At 41.9% G+C, this 21,244-nt stretch overlaps 1 protein-coding gene across 4 annotated transcripts in view; it reads right to left on the bottom strand.

The window, feature by feature from the left end:
* Positions 1–21,244, bottom strand: part of LOC115148542 (janus kinase and microtubule-interacting protein 2) — a 47,008-nt gene that overhangs the window by 9,393 nt on the left and 16,371 nt on the right. For 2 of the 4 annotated variants that reach the window (XM_029690510.1, XM_029690512.1), the window contains exons 2-17: positions 14,255–14,499; positions 13,210–13,707; positions 10,216–10,425; positions 8,098–8,196; positions 7,662–7,808; positions 7,120–7,266; positions 6,650–6,706; positions 6,386–6,508; positions 5,823–5,951; positions 5,487–5,570; positions 4,096–4,158; positions 3,754–3,852; positions 742–843; positions 573–626; positions 376–441; positions 190–258 (exon numbers count right to left, since the gene is read on the bottom strand). In XM_029690510.1, the coding sequence (XP_029546370.1) occupies positions 190–258; positions 376–441; positions 573–626; positions 742–843; positions 3,754–3,852; positions 4,096–4,158; positions 5,487–5,570; positions 5,823–5,951; positions 6,386–6,508; positions 6,650–6,706; positions 7,120–7,266; positions 7,662–7,808; positions 8,098–8,196; positions 10,216–10,425; positions 13,210–13,707; positions 14,255–14,383 (2,076 nt within the window). In that variant the 5' untranslated portion in view covers positions 14,384–14,499. Of the gene's footprint in view, positions 1–189; positions 259–375; positions 442–572; positions 627–741; positions 844–3,753; positions 3,853–4,095; positions 4,159–5,486; positions 5,571–5,822; positions 5,952–6,385; positions 6,509–6,649; positions 6,707–7,119; positions 7,267–7,661; positions 7,809–8,097; positions 8,197–10,179; positions 10,426–13,209; positions 13,708–14,254; positions 14,500–21,244 lie in introns of all 4 variants that reach the window. The other 2 variants (XM_029690509.1, XM_029690511.1) reach the window with 1 other exon arrangement.

Raw genomic sequence — 21,244 nt, forward strand, 5'->3', positions numbered from 1 at the left:
TCGAATTCCGAAGTATACGCCTTCGAATTCCGAACGCAGAAATTTGAGTTCTTTGAGCATCTCTTCCATCGTATTGTGCACAGAAATCTGCCACTTTCATTGCAAGGAACCGAGTAAACACTTCTCAAGTCAAGCCGAGTCCGTGTGAAGTGACTGTGAGTGAGTGATGTGAACGGAGAAGGGACTCACCATCTCTAGCTCCAGATCCATCATCTTCTGGTGCAGCGCTGCCTCTGTGCCCTCGATCTGTTGTATCCACTAGGGGGAGACAAAGACAACAAAACGCAGATAAGAAACAATGGCGTATAAATAGCTATTCTATTGCTTACAAGTTACACTGAACTAAGCATCAATATTTGTATTGTATTTGCATACCTTTTCAGCAAGAGAAAGGACAGTGCTAGCTTGAATAATGGCCACTTGCTCCTCATTTCGTAAGTTCTAAAAAAAAAAAATGTAATAAAAGGGTTAAACAATACTGATTTTCAAGTCTTCACGCAAAGGAGGAGTGAATTTTAATTAGCAAAAACATCAGTAATAACATGTTATAGAGCCCTTCCAAGCAGGCTTACCCCGTTATCACCCAGAATGTCTAGCAGCTTGATCAGATCAGGTATACAGACATCCTGGGGAAGGATGAAAATAAACAATCAGCATCCTATTTCACCTAAAATTGCTTTGCAGAAAGACAAAATATAATGTCCTGTAATACTAATGAGATATTATTGAGACTGGTTATACCTTCACTCCTTCCTTCATGCAGTAGATCTGCAGGGCGCTGACACCCTCGGAGAACGGATGCATGCGGAGATGATTAAACGGAGGGGACTTCCGCTCACGCTCCTACAGGAAGAACATGTCATTTACTTAATCAGTTAACAGCATTGGTTAAATTGATTGAATGGTTGGACAAAGAAGACAGCGGAGGGAGTCAGTGCAGGGACATGTCCTGCTGTTTTGTTCTCTATCCAGTAGATGGAAGCACCATTCTTTTGGGGGCTTATTGCAGTATCTGCACTGCAGCACAGAATGCACAAAGCCCTGTGTTCTGAGCCTGTCTGAGCCTGGCCATGGGGGGAAGGGGAGGAATACAGAGGTCCCAGAGACAAGGCTGCTATTAGTGCTGAGCGATTAGTACTTTTTGAGGCCGGTTCGGTTTCAGTTAGATTATTTTAAAAACCATCACGGCTTTCGATTTTGATAATTTTGGGGGGGGACATTAATTTCACTATGCATTATGTGGGTTGAATGCTGTAACAACATAGAATGAAACAATTACTAAAAATCCCATGATGATGGTGACTGCCCATTACTGCTTATCACTTATTTACCATTTATTCACATTGTGTATATTACATTTGTTTTAGGCCTATTTGACAACTTTAATATTTAATTCCATCATCTCATCTCCAAAGAGCTGCTGCCTACGCTGTCTGACAAAATCACTATTTTAGTAGTTCTTCAAATGAAATAAGGCATACTTGATTGACTGCTGAATACCAACTACCAATCGTAGATCATGTATTTTCAGATGAAGATACCTCACAAAGCAACTGCTCTCCATCCCTCTTAATCGCACGTTCTTCAGTCTGTTCTCTCCGTCTCAGACAGGACAAGGAGTCGCGCAATTGATTATGGTCAATGTAATTAATTACCACGTTTTCTGCGCTTAACCATGTAGAAAATTGGCCTGTTGAAAACTACAACTCCCTAGTACATCGCACAGTTTGGACTTGATCTGATTTATCTCTAGAGAAACCGAGCATTGCGCTCACAAAAAAAAAAACTGAACAAAATTAGTTGTCATTTAGTTGTTTAAAACCCGAAAATAACCAACATTTCAGTTAATCGCTCAGCACTACTGATATAATGTTTGGAATGTATCTAAATATTTGTGTACACACAAACAAAATCTGCTATATATCTATTGGTGGGCATATTACAAACCCATGATATATCTTTCTCCATGTCACCGATGCTCTTTTCTTTTTAACTTTAAACAGCTGTGAATCCAGTCAAATGTATGCTTCATTGCTATTTGACCTGTTGTAACCTGTCAATCATAAAAGCTCACCTTTAGTATGTAAGACAAATATATTTTCACGATATCAGTTCTATCATCAAAATCGATAAATCACAGCACGTTTTTGGACTCATTTGGTAGTTTTTACCTGATTCAGTAGAATCCTGTTAAAGTAACTGTCCTGTGAAAATCTCACATTTAGAAGTCACTGTTCTGTTAACTCATACCCAAATAATGTGGTTGACTCGTCCTATACTCGTATTTGTGGCCAAAGCATAAATTGGAGGAAAAACCTATCTGAAAACCCCACCTCAAACTTATATCTCAAATAGACTGTTTAAAAAATGCTTGCTATTTCCTCATAGAGCATTATGTCATACTCCTGAGGAGGATGAGTTGGCCAATCAGTGGTCTACTCTCTTGAATATTTTTAATGACCGGTATTCGCCCACACCATTCTGTTGTTGGGGTACGCCCAGATCCTTCCAACACAAAAAAAGCTGCTTTGTAACATACTTAATTACAATTTTTTGGAAGGAAGACTGTTTCACTCATGATGTAAGTAATTATAGGTCATATTTCATAGAATCCTGGAAACACTGGACAGTTGCATAAAAAAAAATATTGTTATAAATATAATGTATATTCCTAAAACATAAATTGAAAATGATACTGTTGCTACTTCCTGTTGTCATGGATTTTTCATTTACAGCCCAGTGTCAAAATACTGGTTTTAAATGTCCAAATTCATAATAAATAGGCAGAAATAGGTCATGAAACACAAAAATGACTCCGTACACATACGTGTCACACTTGTGTTCATAGTACCTTATAAACTGCACATGCACCAGCATTTTCCAAGCGTTCTCAAATTAATTAGCATGTTTTATTGTAATCAATAGCGCACGCAAATTAATCGCATAGATATTGTATTGAAATCTATGGAACTGGGACAATAACCACGGTGGCATGTACCATTTGTGCTCTTCTAAAAGACAAACCACAACGAACTTGTGTAAATTATATATACCTGTCGATAGATGAGAACCTATAGTAGCCATGTATCAACTAATCTGTTTACGGTAGATGGCCAATACGAAAAGGAAATGCAGCACATTTTTGACTGGATCATTTCAACGAATCGTCACCTCACAGGTAGTTCTACATAGTGACAGAGGTTGGCTTTCATTTGAGTGACAGCTTGACTGTCAAATCCGTGTATTTGTTTGTGGTCAGTGACTTTTATACAGAGATTGCTCCGAATTATTTATGCCTTTTGAGTTTTCTAAGTCATGCGACGGACAGGCGTGTATGATAAAACCAACAGTACCAAACCAAAGATATCATAGCATCAATGTAGCATCATCTCGATGACTATAAACTGCAATAGTAACATCCCTAATCTGAGGTAAAAAGGATGTGTAATTCCACTAAATGTTATGTTTTGAAAATGTAAGCTTGTGTAAGTAAGGTAGTAACACAAATTGTCCACCTTAGGTAAACGAGCAATAAAAAAAAAAGGTATATGGACAAATATAACAACAATTCAATTTAAGATGACAGAATAGTATAGAACAGCATATGTTGTCCATTTACAAACAATATCTATTTCTCACTCAGTAAATCCATTTAGAGTAAAAAAAATGCACTGAAACACAATTTAACCTGGCGCTCTAGACTAGAGACTTCCATAGTGTCTGTGCAGCAGCCTGAACGTTCGACGTCCTTACCTCTAGTTCCAGTATTCTGAATTCCAGGAGCTCATTCTGGTCCTTGGAGTCTTGCAGCTCCTGTTGCTGTCGACTACATTTTCCATCCAACTTCTCCACCTGCAGAAGACCAGAGGGATAGCATGAAGGTCAGAGCCTGCCTGTAGCATGGACTTCCATACCCTATACAATATCAAGTGGTTCATGGTGAATGTTCAGATCCAAAATGACTACCATGTATCACCCTTCTTGCTAGCGGACATTGGAGGACAAAGTGAGTTGACTTTAATATACAAAGTAAATAATGATGCATAGTGTAATGCAATATTACTATCATATCAATGATATCATAGCAGGACAGACCTTATCCAGCAGCTCCTGATTCCTCCTGAAGAACAGCTGTTTCTCCTCTACCCACTTGGAGTCCTGCGAGAGGAGAACCAGGTTTCAATGAGGGAAAAATTCTACTCATTCTATTTCTATGGTTACAACATACTGAAGTGTTATACAAAATTGAACATATCCCGCAGATAGATATCATAGCTATCCCATCATGGATAGCATTTAAGTTTGTTAACCGAACTGACCCACACTGTATGAAATACTAGCGTCAATCACAACCCAAACTCAAAATTGCTCTTCACTGATGTGAGGCAACAGAATCAAAACCATTCATTGACTTTTCCTCTCAGTCCCCAAGACTAATCACTATCGACAGTCCAACTCTGGAGTTGTAATTACATTTTCACAGCACCGTTACATCTGGTACTCCTAGTATGTAAGTAATTGCATAATAGCTATGGTCACATACAGTACAAGCCATCCATGTGCAGTAATTCAGAGACTGGGACATTGTGTATAGCCTTCCTCTATGTCGTAGGATGTGTCCCAAATGGCACCAAATGCACTACTTTTGACCAGACATAGCCCTATGGACCCTGGTCAAAAGAAGTACAGGAGGGGTGCGTCACTTGAGTGGGTTGAGTCAAAGACGTGAACTTCCTGTCTTCCGTACTTTGTGGGCTATACTCAGCTTTGTCTCAGGGTAAGTTGGTGGTCTGTTGATATCCCCCTCTAGTGGTGTGGAGGCTGTGCTTTGGCAAAGTGGGTGGGGTTATATCCTGCCTGGTTGGCCCTGTCCGGGGGTATCGTTGGATGGGGCCACAGTGTCCCCCGACCCACCCGTGTCTCAGTCTCCAGTATCTATACTGTAATAGTCTATGTGCCGGGGGGCTAGGGTCAGTCTGTTATATTTGGTGTACTTCTCCTGTCTTATCTGGTGTCCTGTGTGAATTTAAGTATGCTCCCTCTAATTCTCTCTCCCTCTCTCTCTCCCTCCCCTCCCAGAGGACCTGAGCCCTAGGATCATGCCTCAGGACTTCCTGGCCTGATGACTCCTGGCTGTCCCCAGTGCACCTGGTCGTGCTACTGCTCCAGTTTCAACTGTTCTGCCTGAGGCTAGGGAACCCTGACCTGTTCACCGGACGTGCTACCTTGTCCCGGACCTGCTGTTTTCGACTCTCTCTCTCTACTGCACCTGTTGTCTCGATCTCTGAATGCTCGGCTATGAAAAGCCAACTGACATTTACTTTTAGTCTGGGTTTCTGTATAGCACTTTGTGACATCTGCTGATGTAAAATGGGCTTTATAAATACATTTCATTGATTGATTGTATAGTATATAATATGAAATAAGGGTGCCCTTTGGAATGCAGCCCATGTCTTAGTGTTGGTCTGTGGAATAATGTATTTTACCTGTCCTTTGTGGGCGAGCTCCTTCTCCAGGTCTTCTATCTTGGCCTTGTACCTGAGAACGTCTGCATGGAGCTGCTCCTGAGCCTGTGACCCGCAACATATCCACAATAACATCAACCATTTGATACAGCCATATGTGACGGAAGCTGTTGTTATAGAACCCACGGGCAGTGATAGTTGTAGTGGAGTATATAGCCTGTATGCAGTCTTATACACAATTTTACTGAATACAGAAACAAATCTGGCATGACTGCATCTCTATTGCCCCAGATAATGCAAAAATACAATATTTTGCGGGTGACATTTAACTGAATATTAATGGCAGGTCTACTGTACCTTAGCTTCCATCTCAGCGTCTAGAAGGCCCCCTTGATGTTCCTGTAGCAGGGCGTATGCCCTCTGTAAGGCCTGGTATTCTCTGGTCAGCTGCCTGAAGCGCAGCTCCGACTCCTCGTTAGCCAGTCCCTGTGTTGATGGACGGACCCCAGGGTTAGAGAGAAGACATTGGGAACAGGAGAGCATGAGAGGAAGGCCAGGATGAGAAATGATGGATGGAGAGATGAGAAACACATTGGTTCAGAAAGACAGAAGTGAAAGTGCATGGCGTGGCAGGTAGCCTAGCGGTTAAGACCGTTGGGCCACTAACCGAAAGGTCGCTGTTTTGAATCCCCGAGCCGACTAGGTGAAAAATCTGTCAATGTGCCTTTGAGCAAGGCACTTTAACCCTAATTGCTCCTGTAAGTTGTGCTGGATAAGAGTGTCAGATAAACTACTAAATATTGCATGGATGCTGATTTGCAACTGGTGCTTATGCAAAGGTTATTGATCACTTATCGTAAATAATGTTCCCTCCCCACCCAGGGTCTGTGTCTATTTCCTGTGATGTGAACAGGTCTCACCTCAACCAGGTCTTCATCAGGAGTGGCTGGGGTGCGGTCCATGCGAAACGAAGCCACAGAGGACGTCTCCGAGTCCATGGATTCCTCATCGTATCCGAAGAAGGTGTCCACTACAATGTGCCTCTGTGTAGGGAGAGATCATAGGATTGTTTGGAAATCAGATATTTCCCAAGGCAGATGACTGTATTACGGTATTGATCTTGTTTATTTGGTTCTCCTATAATAAAGAGAAACACATTAACGTGCAAACGTGGCTTCCTCTACCTTTATTTGCCTGTTGCTTCGTTTATGCCTCTTCTTCCGCAGGAGCTTTTCCCTATCCTGAAAGACACAGAGTATACCAGAACTACCAACAAACAAACATACAACTTTAGCAACCATGGATATGTTTCATTTGATGAGCCAATTGTATCTGGCTAAGAAGCTAATACTGCGTGTACACCAGGACTCTTTGTGATTCATTTAGTTAGTAAATCTCTGTCTCTCTAAATCTTTGTCTCTTGTGACAGACTGCTATTATACAGTAAATGTTATCTGGCCAGTACACACAACATTTGGTTCTGGGTTCCACCGAGACCAGTAAATCAACACCTTTGATCATTTTAGAAGTGAAAGCCTTTTTGACAAAATGTATTTGCGCGATTTTTTACATTGAAAAGAAAAAAGTGAACACCCCCCCAAAAATAAACCTATTGTTGGTGGTGAAGTCACATTTCTAAAAAAAGAGAACTCACTCTTGTCAGCTCGTCGATGATGCTCTGCTGCTCCAGTACCTGCAGCTTAAGGAACTCAATCTCCTGGTCGTCATGTGCCTGGTCCAGATCATTCAGAGACTTACAGTTGGATTTCTTCAGCGGTGGGTGGGAGCTGATCTTCTCCTTCTACACACACAGAGTGGAATCAGTTGTACGGGAGTTAGAACCTTCTCTATCTCTCAGTATGTGCTCGTCATGAATAATGAAGATGTGTGGTGGTTAGGGTACCGAGGCCCAAGCCGCAATGTAATGCACTTCTAAATCTACAAGACTAATGCAGACTTGAATGCTTTGGTTCCATTTACTTTACTTGGACAAGGACTGTAATCATAGCGAGTGTGTTGCAGACAGTCTTTGTAAACACTGAGCTATTGAGGCATGCTATGCTTGTACTAAACTATTGGAGCCCTGGTTGAGTTGAGATCTGTGTGATGATGACACTCGCCATAGAAATAGAATTACTAGAGTGGGTATTCCCCATTTAAGTCAATGGTCTGTAATTCTATTTCCTTGCCACTCACCATCTCCAGGTTCTCTTTGGCCAGGCCTTTGAGTTTCTCTTCCATGCGCTGCAGGGTCTGGCTGAGGTCATCGTTCCTCTTGTTCAGCATCTTGTTCTTTTCCAGCATGGGCTTGCACTGCTTCTCCGACTCCCGCACACGCTTTAGCTGAGAGAGAGAGAGAGAAAGAAGGAGAGGGGGGCAGGGGGGGGAGAAAGAGAGAGAGGGAGAGAGAGATGGAAGTGACGATAGAATAGAAGGGGAGGGAAGAGAGAAGGAGGCATAAAGAGTTCAGCTCAGTCCAGTGTGTCAACTTGGCAGGGGACTCCATAGTGTAATTGTAACTCCTTTGCAGGTAAATTCATTGCATGTTTAAGGAATCCAGATTAAGACGGATTGTTATTGTTCAGTGACAGGGGATTAAGATGTGATTCTCTGCCAGGCAGAGAGGTCATACCAGTTCATTCCTCTCATCCACTAGCAGTGAGTTGCGGTCCTCCAGCTTGCGGATGGTGGAGTTGAGGTCAGCCATGCGTCTCTGGTTCCTGCGCATGTCCTAGGTTGTTCAAACCGAATGCACTGTTAGCTCACTGGTATCTTGCGACACAATACATTCACTCTTGGATGCAGTTTTTGACACAGCGACAACAGTACAAAGTCATATTACGTTCTATAATATAATCAATTATTTCAATTACATCTATTATACATTGAATAATAAGATGTTTGGGGCATTTTTTTCAGGAAAATTAAGTTTTACAAGTTTGTACGTTTCTGGGACATTTATTTTTGGAGTTCACTTATTGGGTAATTCTTTCTATTCATCAGTCACATCTCTCTAGAAATATTGGCCAAAAACAGTTGTTTTCTGTCATGTAGTGATTTTCAAGCAGACCACTAACCCAGAATGTGAGGCTGCATTGAAACCTCACAGACTTATTGACTGACCAGCAGTCTTCAGAAACAATGGCTCTTCAGAGCCCTTCCTTCAGTTCTTTGTTCATTACCAGACAGAAGCTTGTTTTATTCTAGCAGGTAGGCCTCTAAATACTTGTTTGTTGTGGTTTTCACTTGACAAAATATCTAGTACTACTGTTTTTGTCATGTTTTATTGCTCTCATATAAAGTAATTCCTTGAGCACTACACATGTAGCATAAAAAGTGATATTTGCATATGAGGAAAATAAGGGATGCATTTGCCCTATATTTAGAATTCTGTTGGTGGGGCACTATGGAGTAGACGTCTTCACGGGTCCAAAAAGTTGGACCTGTTCCGAAATGGACCTGGGACTTTCCCACCCGAACCCGATATTCATATATATATTTTTATATATATATAGAGACCCATTCCGAACGAACCAGAGTAGAACTAGACCCGTCCTGTATAGACCTAATCAGATCCAGACCCGGTCCGATCCGAGTGAGGGAAGCAGCATAAAGCTCATTTTTTAAGCTACTTTATTAACCAGAGCTGATAAAGCGGGAGAGGAGGGGGAGAGAGGTCCCGCTCTAGCATGCGGGGGAAGGGCCGTACTGTGAGTGAGGGAAGGGATGAGGGAGGAAGAGATGAGAGACAGCAACCAACTAAGCCGACACGCGCTATAATAAACTAGTAGTTGCCATAAATAGGTTATTTACCATGATATATGATTACGTAATATCTGTCTTGACTGCAACAACCCAGGAGAAGCTAGTTAAGCTAGCTAACGTTAGCTAGCTAGGCTAACTGAGCTGCAGTGCATGCACTTTCTCATCCTACAGTTACAAATAACAACAACTCCATTCAGAATATTAAGTAGCAGCCGACCTGTTGGCTCTTGGTCATTGTAGCCTATCTTTCTCCTTTAACTTTTAATTCCGTAATTTTACCTTATGATTGGCCAACAACAACAACAACAAGCTACAGTACATCCACCACGCTCCACTCTTGTGAAAAGCAAGAGCAGCAGCATAAATGATAAAATGTCTCTCTCTCTCTCTCTACTGCAGCAGTAGCGTTTGGATCTGTACGGCCTTTCAGACAAGTGAAAATAACACACACCCGAGCCCTGTGACAATCAGATCCGACCCAGACCCGTGACATTATTTAGACTTCTAGATCCGCTGATCGGGTTTCAGGTATTCGGGTGCAGGTGGATCTGTGAAGACTTCTACTACGGACTGTGGCTTTTGGTATTCAAATTGTGGTATTATATGAGTGATAAAACTTTCATATAGAGAATGGCCACACCCAAACTGTGTTTGTTTGACGCTGTGTGAAAGCAGTTTGATCATTGTCCTGCAATGCGCAAAGACCATGTTGCTCTGTATGGATGAGGTGATCGGCATGATTCGAATTGCAGGCTAATTTAATCCTGTCCTTAAAAGTATATTTCTGACCACTTATTCATGTCATTCTTCTCAAGCTTTTTCCACATAAGCTGCGTAAACTAGTGTAGGCCTACAGTATTTTACCGCTCATTATCGGTTAATTGTCCCATTCATTTCCATGTTCTTTTGGATTGGCTTCATTATTACATTTCTAGAATCTGTTTTGTACCATTTCCAAGTTCCCCTCTGCCTTTCTATGTCGTACCGGGCTGCCACAGTGCTCCGCCCCGTCCCCAGCCCGCCCGGGGATCTCTCTCTTGGGGCTGCCCAGGTTACACTCTGCCTCCTTGACCAGGAACAGCTGGTCATCCAGGGCATCCTTTTGCATCTGCATCTTCTGCAGCAAGCCAATGGCATTCTCCAGCTCCTTCTCCAGAGAGAAGATGGTGCGCTCTTTGGATTTGATCTCATCCACCTGAAGGAGGGAATAGCAAACAGGAAACTCAGAGAGTGGTTAATGAGACACAGAGAGATGGACAGGAAGGATGGATGGACAGACTGACTGACTGTCTCAATGATTGACAGACAGACAGACAGACAGACAGACAGACAGACAGACAGACAGACAGACAGACAGACAGACAGACAGACAGACAGACAGACAGACAGACAGACAGACAGACAGACATGTGCACAGTTCCATTCAAAAGAGCAGGGGTGAAAGTAGATTTAATTTATTCATGGTACGGGACCTCCTATGTGTTCACACGCTTGTGGCTGACAGGAGGTGATGATTAATTATGGTGTAATAGCCTACAGTTTTCTTGTCATCTTTGTTTTAATTATTGTGATATGCTCATGTTTTACCGGTATGCTGTACCAGCACAATTTTTTGGTCAGGTACTCCATACCGGACCGTATTGACTTACTTTGACCCCTGCAAAAGAGTATCATGTGAAAGAATGATGTATCATATCATGTAACATATATGTCATTTGATGATGACCATCACAATTAGCAAGAAAACGTCAATGGATCATTCCACGAAATGAGTGCCTTTTGCATCCCTGATAATTTAAGTAGAAATTGTGTACCAATATTGACTCGTAAAAGCCTTTTGTATTAAATTAAGTGCCTTTCAATATAGACCACATGGAGAATTCAATAAATCAATAATATTCAGCATTTTGACATGGCCCTCCATCAACCCTGCGACACTTATAGGAAGATTTTAACCCACTTAACCCCAAAATTTCTCTAAGTTTTCACAATCATTGTAAAGACCTGGTTATTTTGTTGCTTTGACAAGGTAATTTCTGAAGATCATTATTTATTTATTTTGTGATTAGTTATTCATTTACACTTCCGTTCAAAAGTTTGGGGTCACTTAGAAATGTCCTTGTTTCTGAAAGAAAAGCACATGTTTTGTCCATTAAAATAACATCAAATTGATCAGAAATGCAGTGCAGACATTGTTAATGTTGTAAATGACTATTGTAGCTGGAAACAACAGATTGTTTATGGAATATCCACATAGGCGTACAGAGGCCCATTATCAGCAACCATCACTCCTGTGTTCCAATGACACGTTGTGTTAGCTAATCCAAGTTTATCATTTTAAAAGGCTAATTGGAAAACCCTTTTGCAATAATGTTAGCACAGCTGAGAACTGTTGTTCTGATTAAAGAAGCAATAAAACTAGTCTTCTTGAGACTAGTTGAGTATCTGGAGCATCAGCATTTGTGGGTTCGATTACAGGCTCAAAATAGCCAGAAACAAAGACTTTCTTCTGAAACTCGTCAGTCTGTTCTTGTTCTGAGAAATGAAGGCTACTCCATGTGAGAAATTGCCACGAAACTGAAGATCTTGTACAATGCTGTGTACTACTCCCTTCACAGAACAGCGCAAACTGGCTCTAAGCAGAATAGAAAGAGGAGTGGGAGGCCCCGGTGCACAACTGAGCAAGAGGTCAAGTACATTAGTGTCTAGTTTGAGAAACAGACACCTCACAAGTCCTCAACTGGCAGCTTCATTAAATAGTACCCGCAAAACACCAGTTTCAACGTCAACAGTGAAGAGGCGACTCCAGGATGCTGACCTTCTAGGCTGAGTTCATTCTTCTGTCCAGTGTCTGTGTTCTTTTGCCCATCTTAATATTTTATTTTTATTGGCCAGTCTGAGATATGGCTTTTTCTTTGCAACTCTGCCTGCAAAATGGTTTTCTAATGATCAATTAGCCTTTTAAAATGATAAACTTGGATTAGCTAACACAACGCGCCATTGGAACACAGGAGTGATGGTTGCTGATTATAGGCCTCTGTATGCCTATGTAGATATTCCATTAAAAACCTGCCGTTTCCAGCTACAATAGTCATTTACAACATTAACAACATCTACACTGTATTTCTGATCAATTTGATGTTATTTTAATGGACAAAAAATGCGCTTTTCAAAAACAAAGGCATTTCTAAGTGACCCCAAACTTTTTGAACTTTTTGAACGGTGTCTGTCCTCTCATTTTACGGTCCACCATGTTACATGAACTTAACTCTCAATTTAAAATGGTGAAACTATTCCTTTTAAAATCATTTTTAAATAAGAAACATTAAACATATAATAGTCAAATCACAGAGTAAAAGCAGATGAGCTGGTTCTACTCGTTTTGGCAATTTGATGGTGTTTTATGGTGGAAAACTGAGCGGGTCAAGCGTAACACATCAACCCTGTTATCCATAGATATGTTTTAACAATTTCATTTTTGGGGGTGAAGCCTGCATTCAATCGCCACTCCCTGTTGCACACAACAAGCTTCCATTCCCCCTGTTACAAGGGGATGTATGGCTGATTTAAGAAGAAATTGTCAACCCTGTAACTTCATTTGGCACTTAATACACACTTAGTATAAACAATTTTTTATTTAACCTCTTGAGATGGGAAAAGTTGCTTTTGATGAAGTTGAACATGTGCCAATTTGGCAACAAATTGGTGGAACGACCCCAATGTTCTGCAGAATTGCATAATTGGTATGACGTAATCCATGGAGACATCACCCCATCACAAAAGACCTAGACTCTACTAAACTACTCTATATGCTGCTCAGAACTTCTCTGACAGATCATTTTCCTGGGCCAACTATCTGTCTGGAGCAATGAGATGTATAGACCAGCTATGGCTACGTCTGGTATTAAGCAAGACACGTTTGCACAATCAGACCCTCTGCTCTACCCTCTACCCATCCTCCAGTCAATACAGTTTTTACCAGTCTGCGGATGTCCTTCTCGCTGTCCCACTTGATCTTGGAGATCTGTTCCTGGTGCATCTGATGCTCGGAGCGCAGATCCCCGGCCTTCATCTTATCCGCCTGGATCATGGTACTGAGTGCCTCATCCGTCTGCTTTTTGTTCTGCTTGAGCTCCGAGATCTCTTGCAGCAGCTTGACCCTCTCCACGTCGAAAAAGCGTCGTGCCTCCTCCTTGGCCTCTAGGGTCAGCGCCGTGCGCACCTTCTCTCCGCTGCCGTCCCGCATGGCGCTCAGCGCCGCCTTGAGCCGCTGGTTCTCCTGGTCCTTGATCTTGGCCATCCGGGCCTGCTCCTGCTCGTGCTGGCGGACCAGGTTCTCCCTGAGTGCCTGGAGCTCTTTTTGCTTCTCCTCGTGCCATTTGGCTCGCTGCTCTGTCAGCGTGGCCGTGTGCCGGTGCTGCTCCTGCTCCCGGATCCGCTTGCACTCTTGCACCTTCTCACGCTCCAACTTACTCACCTAGGCCCCGGGGAGAGAGGGAGAGGAGACAAAGAGAACTGGGTTACACCATAAAAGCAGGAAGGTTAGAGAGACACTACAGACAGCCTGAGGCCATTCTCTTCATCTAGCACCTATTACGTAGATAATAAGATGTATTACAGTGTCAAATCTAATTTGAAAAAAACAGATAATGGCAGATAGGGCACGCAAGACCAAGCAGAGATCTCGATCTACCATTGTAGATCGAGATCTACTATGGTAGATCTCACCTGCTCTTACGTAGAGCAGGTGAATGTACAACAATAGCAATTGCCGACATCTACTGTGTGCCAACTGTGAAGGGGGTATACCTCATCCAGACCAGGTCAATGTATAACTCAAAACATCACTGTACATCTAAGTAGAACCTTATAAAATGTTGAAACGAGCTGTATGTCAAAGGTTGTGTGTAGTGACTATACGTAAGACATTCAATGCCACTTATCATCTGCAGTTGGACCCACTGTTACAGGTGTATTTGAGAAGGGACGATTTACATGCAACGTAGTGTTACAAAATGGCCTACCTTGCATTTCTCTTGATGCAGTTCTATTTGAATGTCAGTCAATTTGGACCTGAGATCTTCGTTAGCTGCCTGTAGGGCAGAGATGAGCGCTTCGGGCTTCTCGCCCTTGGTACGGCCCTTCTTCGCCATTGAGTCGAATACTACGGCTCCTCCAATGCTTTCATAGAGACTTCATAGAAATGAACAGAGGCCCTCCCGAGGTTTCCAGTTCTTCCTCTTCCTCATTATCTTAGTAGACAGTAGAGCTGTGTGTGGGGAGGAATAAAAAAAAACATTTTGGACAATTGTAATTGAAGGATATGAAGATCAACTCAACTTAACTGTTTACAAACGTTGATTATTCAAGTATACTAGTAAAGCAGTTAATTGCATGGTTCTGGCAATGTACAGTACAGTATTGGCAGTAGCCACTGTTCAGGAGTGGCCCATTGATTTAGACAGGTCAGGAAGCTGCACAGTGAGTAAACATTGACCAGGTTTCCATCCTCACAGATGATGACTACAGAAAGACAGTGTCAGTCAGTGGTTTTCTATGGCAAATGTTAGACTGATGCAGACCAGTGCACATAATTGGACATCAGCATGTGAAAGAACCAGTAGGCTACATCCACAACGTATTATACATAAGATGAGACGAAACTTGATGCGACGGTCTAAAGGAATTTTATTTAAGAACATAGTTTGTTTGATCTGAACGGTCTAGTTTTATAACGTCTCATGTCGTCGGCTGGAGTTTCCAAGATTCAACATGTCAAATGTTTAGGTGTGGATCTTAATTTGATCACTCTTTTGTTGCTGAGAATTTTCCTGTAGAAAATGCAAACTTGTAGTGTATTAGAGGTTTTAAAAGGCTTCTAAAGTTTGTAATTTCCACTTTAAAATGTCAGTCTTGATTTGCCCTTATGTTAATTGTATCAAATTATAATCCACATAATAATTCACATTTCCTGCTGCTACAGGATTATTTTCCTGCTGTAGCAAACTGGCTTGAATAAAGATCTTACCCCTGTAGATTGCTGATATTTATCTGACAAGTCACAAAGTGTACCCTGTTTCTGGTGCATATATTTCATAACACTCGTTTGCTACAACACCTTGCTACAACAAGTGGCAACTTTGTTTTAAAGTTTCATCACGTCATTGAAAAGAGGCACCGTTACCGTGGAAATGGTCTCAACTGAACTTCTCGTCTTCTTGATCTGAATGCCCCGTCTTTAGTCAGCTGTTATACAACACAACATTCTAAAACTGGTAAGTTTTATCCCGCCTCGTCTCATGACAGCTGTTGTATCTGAACTAACTTTGGAGGTGAACATTCTGAAAAGTCACTGTTGAAACAACATTGTTTTTCTAACTGTACAAATCATGTGGTACTCATGCCAATTTGATGTATGGCACTCTGCATGTGTTATACATGTTTGATAAGAAAATGGGCGTTGGTGTTGGGTGTTAGAGTAGAGAGTGGGGGTGTCACGTCCTGACCAAAATAAGTTGTTATTTTCTATGGTAGAGTGGTCAGGGCGTGACAGGGGGTGTTTTTGTGTTTGTTCTATGTTCTCTATTTCTATGTTGGATTTCTAGTTTGTCTTTATCCAGGTTGGGGTTTATTGGGTTGACCTTCAATTGGAGGCAGCTGTTCCTCGTTGCCTCTAATTGGAGGTCATATTTAGTAGGGGTGTTTCTCATGTTGTTTTGTGGGTAGTTGTTTCCTGTTTAGTGTATGTTTCACCTGACGGGACTGTTGTCGGTAATTTTAATTTTTTTTTGTTATTTAGTGTTTCATTAAAGTTAATATGAGCACTTCACACGCCGCGCCTTGGTCCCCTTTGTACGACGCACGTTACCGGGGGAGAGGAAGGGAAGCTGTATATACACTGGTAGTGCTGTATAAAGTAGGGCACAGCACGGTGCTGTGTGCTTCGATAAGGAGATATAACCTAACGTAAAAGAAACACCTGAAACTAGATTCCCTACATATTGGTCTTGACGAGAAGGGAAAAAAAACGTTTGGGGAGGTTCTCTTCAGACTCTCTCTTTTTTTAAGGAAAGTGGAGAAACACTCTTTTCATAATTTTTGATGCTATATTGACAGACACAGTGGGAGAGAGGTGAAGGGAAGTCACGTTGAGAAAAGAGCACACAGAGATTGAACCCCGGTCTCCAAGGGGACTCACATTTGTGCATGGAGCCAGGAGTGTTACCACCGGACCACTGGAGCACATAGCAGAAGTCGCTTACAAAGACTGTATAACCCATGCGCTATAGTCACAGCGATTGTACACAAACAGTGCCATAATCCCCTTGCATAATCTCCTTATAATCAGAGACAGAGGCCTAATGATGATTCAAATATTACACTAAGATTTCAGATGAAGATTATAATGACACGTTTCTTCCTCATGCACTTATCAGTCCACTGGTGCTAAGCTTTTTAATCGTGAGTGTTGCTCATGGCTTCTGTCCAAAGGACCATGGCTGTTTTGTTGAATTACTGTTGATATTATTTGCAGAGTGTGAATATGCAGAGAGCAAGAGACAATGTCTCATCCACCATTCAAAAGCAAAGCAACATAGGCTTTTCTCTGGAGTCTTTATGACCTTTCTAACAGCAAATGGGTCTGGTATGGCTCTGTTCTGGAACATTTGATCTTAAAAGAAAAAGGATGACATGGCTAGGATAACTGAGGTTCCATGCCACATCAGAATGTCAAAAGGCGTAATGCAAACTAATAACGTGACAGAAAGTCATCCTAGTTGCCTGAAAACATTATGGAATCCTAACTTCTAAATGCAACGTGGTATACATTGTTCATTGTGGGCTAATCCAGCAATTACAAGCACGGATGCATGCGAGACAGATTCAAGGCACTGTCTTTGTTCAAAGCACTTCTGGGCAAGGGCAGGGAAGCGTACATGAGTAGGCCTACTACTCACACAGAGTATAGTAAAATCAGTTGAAAATCATCACAGAGAATTAGGTATGTATGAAATGCAAAACTAATGTAAGGGAACTCAATGTCATGGTATTGAAATTAACGCTGACAGACACTACTACAAGGTCCACTAGTATTGTGGCTGGGTGAACACATACAGATATTTTTTCTGTGAAGGGCTGTCTGGCTCCAATGCCCTCTGTTACACTCTGATGCAAACTCCAGATTTAAAGTGCATTATTAACATTTAGTGTAATTACTAATTAGAAAATCATTCATAGGATTTTAGGTAACAATCAATAGCTCAATAATGTAGGGCTGGACGATACTGACAAAATATAAAATGACAATATTTTTCAAATCTTTGACGGTATGACAGTAGTTGACGGTATTTTATGTTTTTAGAATAAATGTGCTAAATATGATTCATGAGTAGTGCATGACCTTTGGGTGGAAACAAACACATTCTAAATGTTTTTAGTGGGGCTTTCGTTCTTCTGATTGTTCTACACATTTTGTTCATGGATCCCACCATGTCGAACGAACCAATTATCTGCCGGCATTTATAAAATTACACCGAAACGTCCTGTTTTTTCTTATATGACTTTTCGCATAAAAACGGTGGTTATTGACCATGTATTTTCAAAGGATTCAATGGCAGTTCTTACTGAAGCCACAGGGTGATTCTGGCACCCGAACTGCCAAACAGGTAAGTTTCATTACAAAAAAGTATACGTGCGCACATTCAGCGCTAGCGCTGCCTCACAGGCACTAGTGATGAGCGTTCCGATTTTTTTCAATGAGGCCGATCTTTTGGCTCTGTTCAGCTAAAAGAGCCATTCACTTGGCTCCCAAGTGGCTCTTTGTTCAGTCGAGCATAGAAATTGATGAAAAATTGCAGATTTCTAATGTACAGTTCCGTGAAAATGTATTTGCCCCCTTTCTGACTTTCTCTACTTTTGCATATATTTTTTAACTGAATGTTTTCAATTGTCGTGTTATTTGTTCACTCAGGTTTCCTTTATCTAATATTAGGTTTTGGTTGAACATATGATAACATTCAGCATCAAAAATATTTTTACTAATTTTGTTGTGATTAAATTTTGATTTTGTGTCACTGGCCTACACACAATACCCAATCATGTCAACGTGGAATGATGTTCTTAGAAATGTTTACAAATTAATTAAAAATGAAGCGCTGAAATGTATTGAGCCTAACTATTCAACCCATTTGTTGTGGCAAGCCTAAATATATTCTGGAGTAAAAAATTGCTTAACAAATAATACGTTTTTGAATTAGTTCCTCTGTACCTCACACATACAATTATCTGCAAGGTCATTCAGTCGAGCAGTGAATTTCAAACACAGATTCAACCACAAAGACCAGGGAGGTTTCCCAAACAGTCATGGAATATACATTTGAGCATGGTGAAGATATTAATTACACTTTGGATGGTATATCAATACACCCAGTCACTCTCCATATTTTAAAGCATAGTGGTGGCTGCATCATGTTATAGGTATGCTTGTAATCGTTAAGGACTGGGGAGTTTTTCAGGATAAAAAAGAAATGGAACTAAGCACAGGCAAAATCCTAGAGTAATACCTGGTTCAGTCTGCTTTCCACCAGACACTTGGAGATTAATTTACCTTTCAGCAGGACAATAACCAAAAACACAGCCAAATCTACACTGTAGTGTAGATTTGGCTGTGCTACCTGACGGTTTTTACTTTTACTTTGCTACCTGACGGTTTTTACTTTTTCATTACCGTATATTTTTACTTTTTCCCTCACTCAACTTTTTTTTTTTTTTTCATTCAACTTTCCTACCCCGGAGGTTTTATCTGGACATGGTTCGTCAGGACTTCAAACAGCCGAAGCTAAGTAACATTAACATGATGCCTTCTAATTGCAGTCGTTGTACTCATAATATAGAGGAGAACGATCGCCTTACGGCAAGGATAGCTGTGCTGCAAGCCCAGCTTCAGACGCAATCGTTAGGCAAGGGTCATTTCAGTGTAGGAAAGGATGAAACAGCGTCTGTGCCACCAGCAAGTACAGATAGTAACGTTAGTATAAACCCCCTCGCACGGTCCCCGCAGCCGGACATCTTTCTCATGGCTTCTGGAGGGAAACGCTGTAGGAATGCTCAACCGGTGTCGCTTATTCAGCCGACAGAAACTTTCAACCGGTTCTCCCCGTTAAGCGAGTCGGAGTCGGAGGCCGAGACTTCTCTGGTCTCTGCTCCTCCCGTTGTGGGGTCTGAGACGCCGACGGCTCCCACCATTAGCTCTGACAAATTGAAAACCCTAGTCATTGGCGACTCCATTACCCGCAGTATTAGACTTAAAACTAATCATCCAGCGATCATACACTGTTTACCAGGGGGCAGGGCTACCGACGTTAAGGCTAATCTAAAGACGGTGCTGGCTAAAGCTAAAACTGGCGAGTGTAGAGAGTATAGAGATATTGTTATCCACGTCGGCACCAACGATGTTAGGATGAAACAGTCAGAGGTCACCAAGCGCAATATAGCTTCAGCGTGTAAATCAGCTAGAAAGATGTGTCGGCATCGAGTAATTGTCTCTGGCCCCCTCCCAGTTAGGGCGAGTGATGAGCTCTACAGCAGAGTCTCACAACTCAATCGCTGGATGAAAACTGTTTTCTGCCCCTCCCAAAAGATAGAATTTGTAGATAACTGGCCCTCTTTCTGGGATTCACCCACAAACAGGACCAAGCCTGGCCTGCTGAGGAGTGACGGACTCCATCCTAGCTGGAGGGGTGCTCTCATCTTATCTACGAACATAGACAGGGCTCTAACTCCTCTAGCTCCACAATGAAATAGGGTGCAGGCCAGGCAACAGGCTGTTAGCCAGCCTGCCAGCTTAGTGGAGTCTGCCACTAGCACAGTTAGCGTAGTCAGCTCAGCTTTCCCCATTGAGACCGTGTCTGTGCCTCGATCTTGGTTGGGCAAAATTAAAAATGGCGGTGTTCGCTTCAGTAATCTTACTAGTATAAAGACCTCCTCCATTCCTGCCATTATTGAAAGAGATTGTGATACTTCACATCTCAAAATTGGGTTACTTAATGTTAGATCCCTCACTTCCAAGGCAGTTATAGTCAATGAACTAATCACTGATCATAATCTTGATGTGATTGGCCTGACTGAAACATGGCTTAAGCCTGATGAATTTACTGTGTTAAATGAGGCCTCACCCCCTGGTTACACTAGTGACCAAACCCCCCGTGCATCCGGCAAAGGCGGAGGTGTTGCTAACATTTACGATAGCAAATTTCAATTTACAAAAAAAAAAACAATGACGTTTTCGTCTTTTGAGCTTCTAGTCATGAAATCTATGCAGCCTACTCAATCACTTTTTATAGCTACTGTTTACAGGCCTCCTGGGCCATATGCAGTGTTCCTTACTGAGTTCCCTGAATTCCTATCGGATCTTGTAGTCATAGCAGATAATATTCTAATTTTTGGTGACTTTAACATTCACATGGAAAAGTCCACAGACCCACTCCAAAAGGCTTTCGGAGCCATCATCGACTCAGTGGGTTTTGTCCAACATGTCTCTGGACCTACTCACTGCCACAGTCATACTCTGGACCTAGTTTTGTCCCATGGAATAAATGTTGTGGATCTTAATGTTTTTCCTCATAATCCTGGATTATCGGACCACCATTTTATTGCGTTTACAATTGCAACAAATAATCTGCTCAGACCCCAACCAAGGAAGATTAAAAGTCGTGCTATAAATTCTCAGACAACCCAAAGATTCCTTGATGCCCTTCCAGACTCCCTCTGCCTACCCAAGGACGTCAGAGGACAAGAATCAGTTAACCACCTAACCGAGGAACTCAATTCAACCTTGCGCAATACCCTAGATGCAGTTGCACCCCTAAAAATTAAAAACATCTGTCATAAGAAACTAGCTCCCTGGTATACAGAAAATACACGAGCTCTGAAGCAAGCTTCCAGAAAATTGGAACGGAAATGGCGCCACACTAAACTGGAAGTCTTCCGACTAGCTTGGAAAGACAGTACCGCGC

This window comes from Salmo trutta, chromosome 15 (assembly GCF_901001165.1).
Source record: "Salmo trutta chromosome 15, fSalTru1.1, whole genome shotgun sequence".
Classification (NCBI taxonomy): domain Eukaryota; kingdom Metazoa; phylum Chordata; class Actinopteri; order Salmoniformes; family Salmonidae; genus Salmo; species Salmo trutta.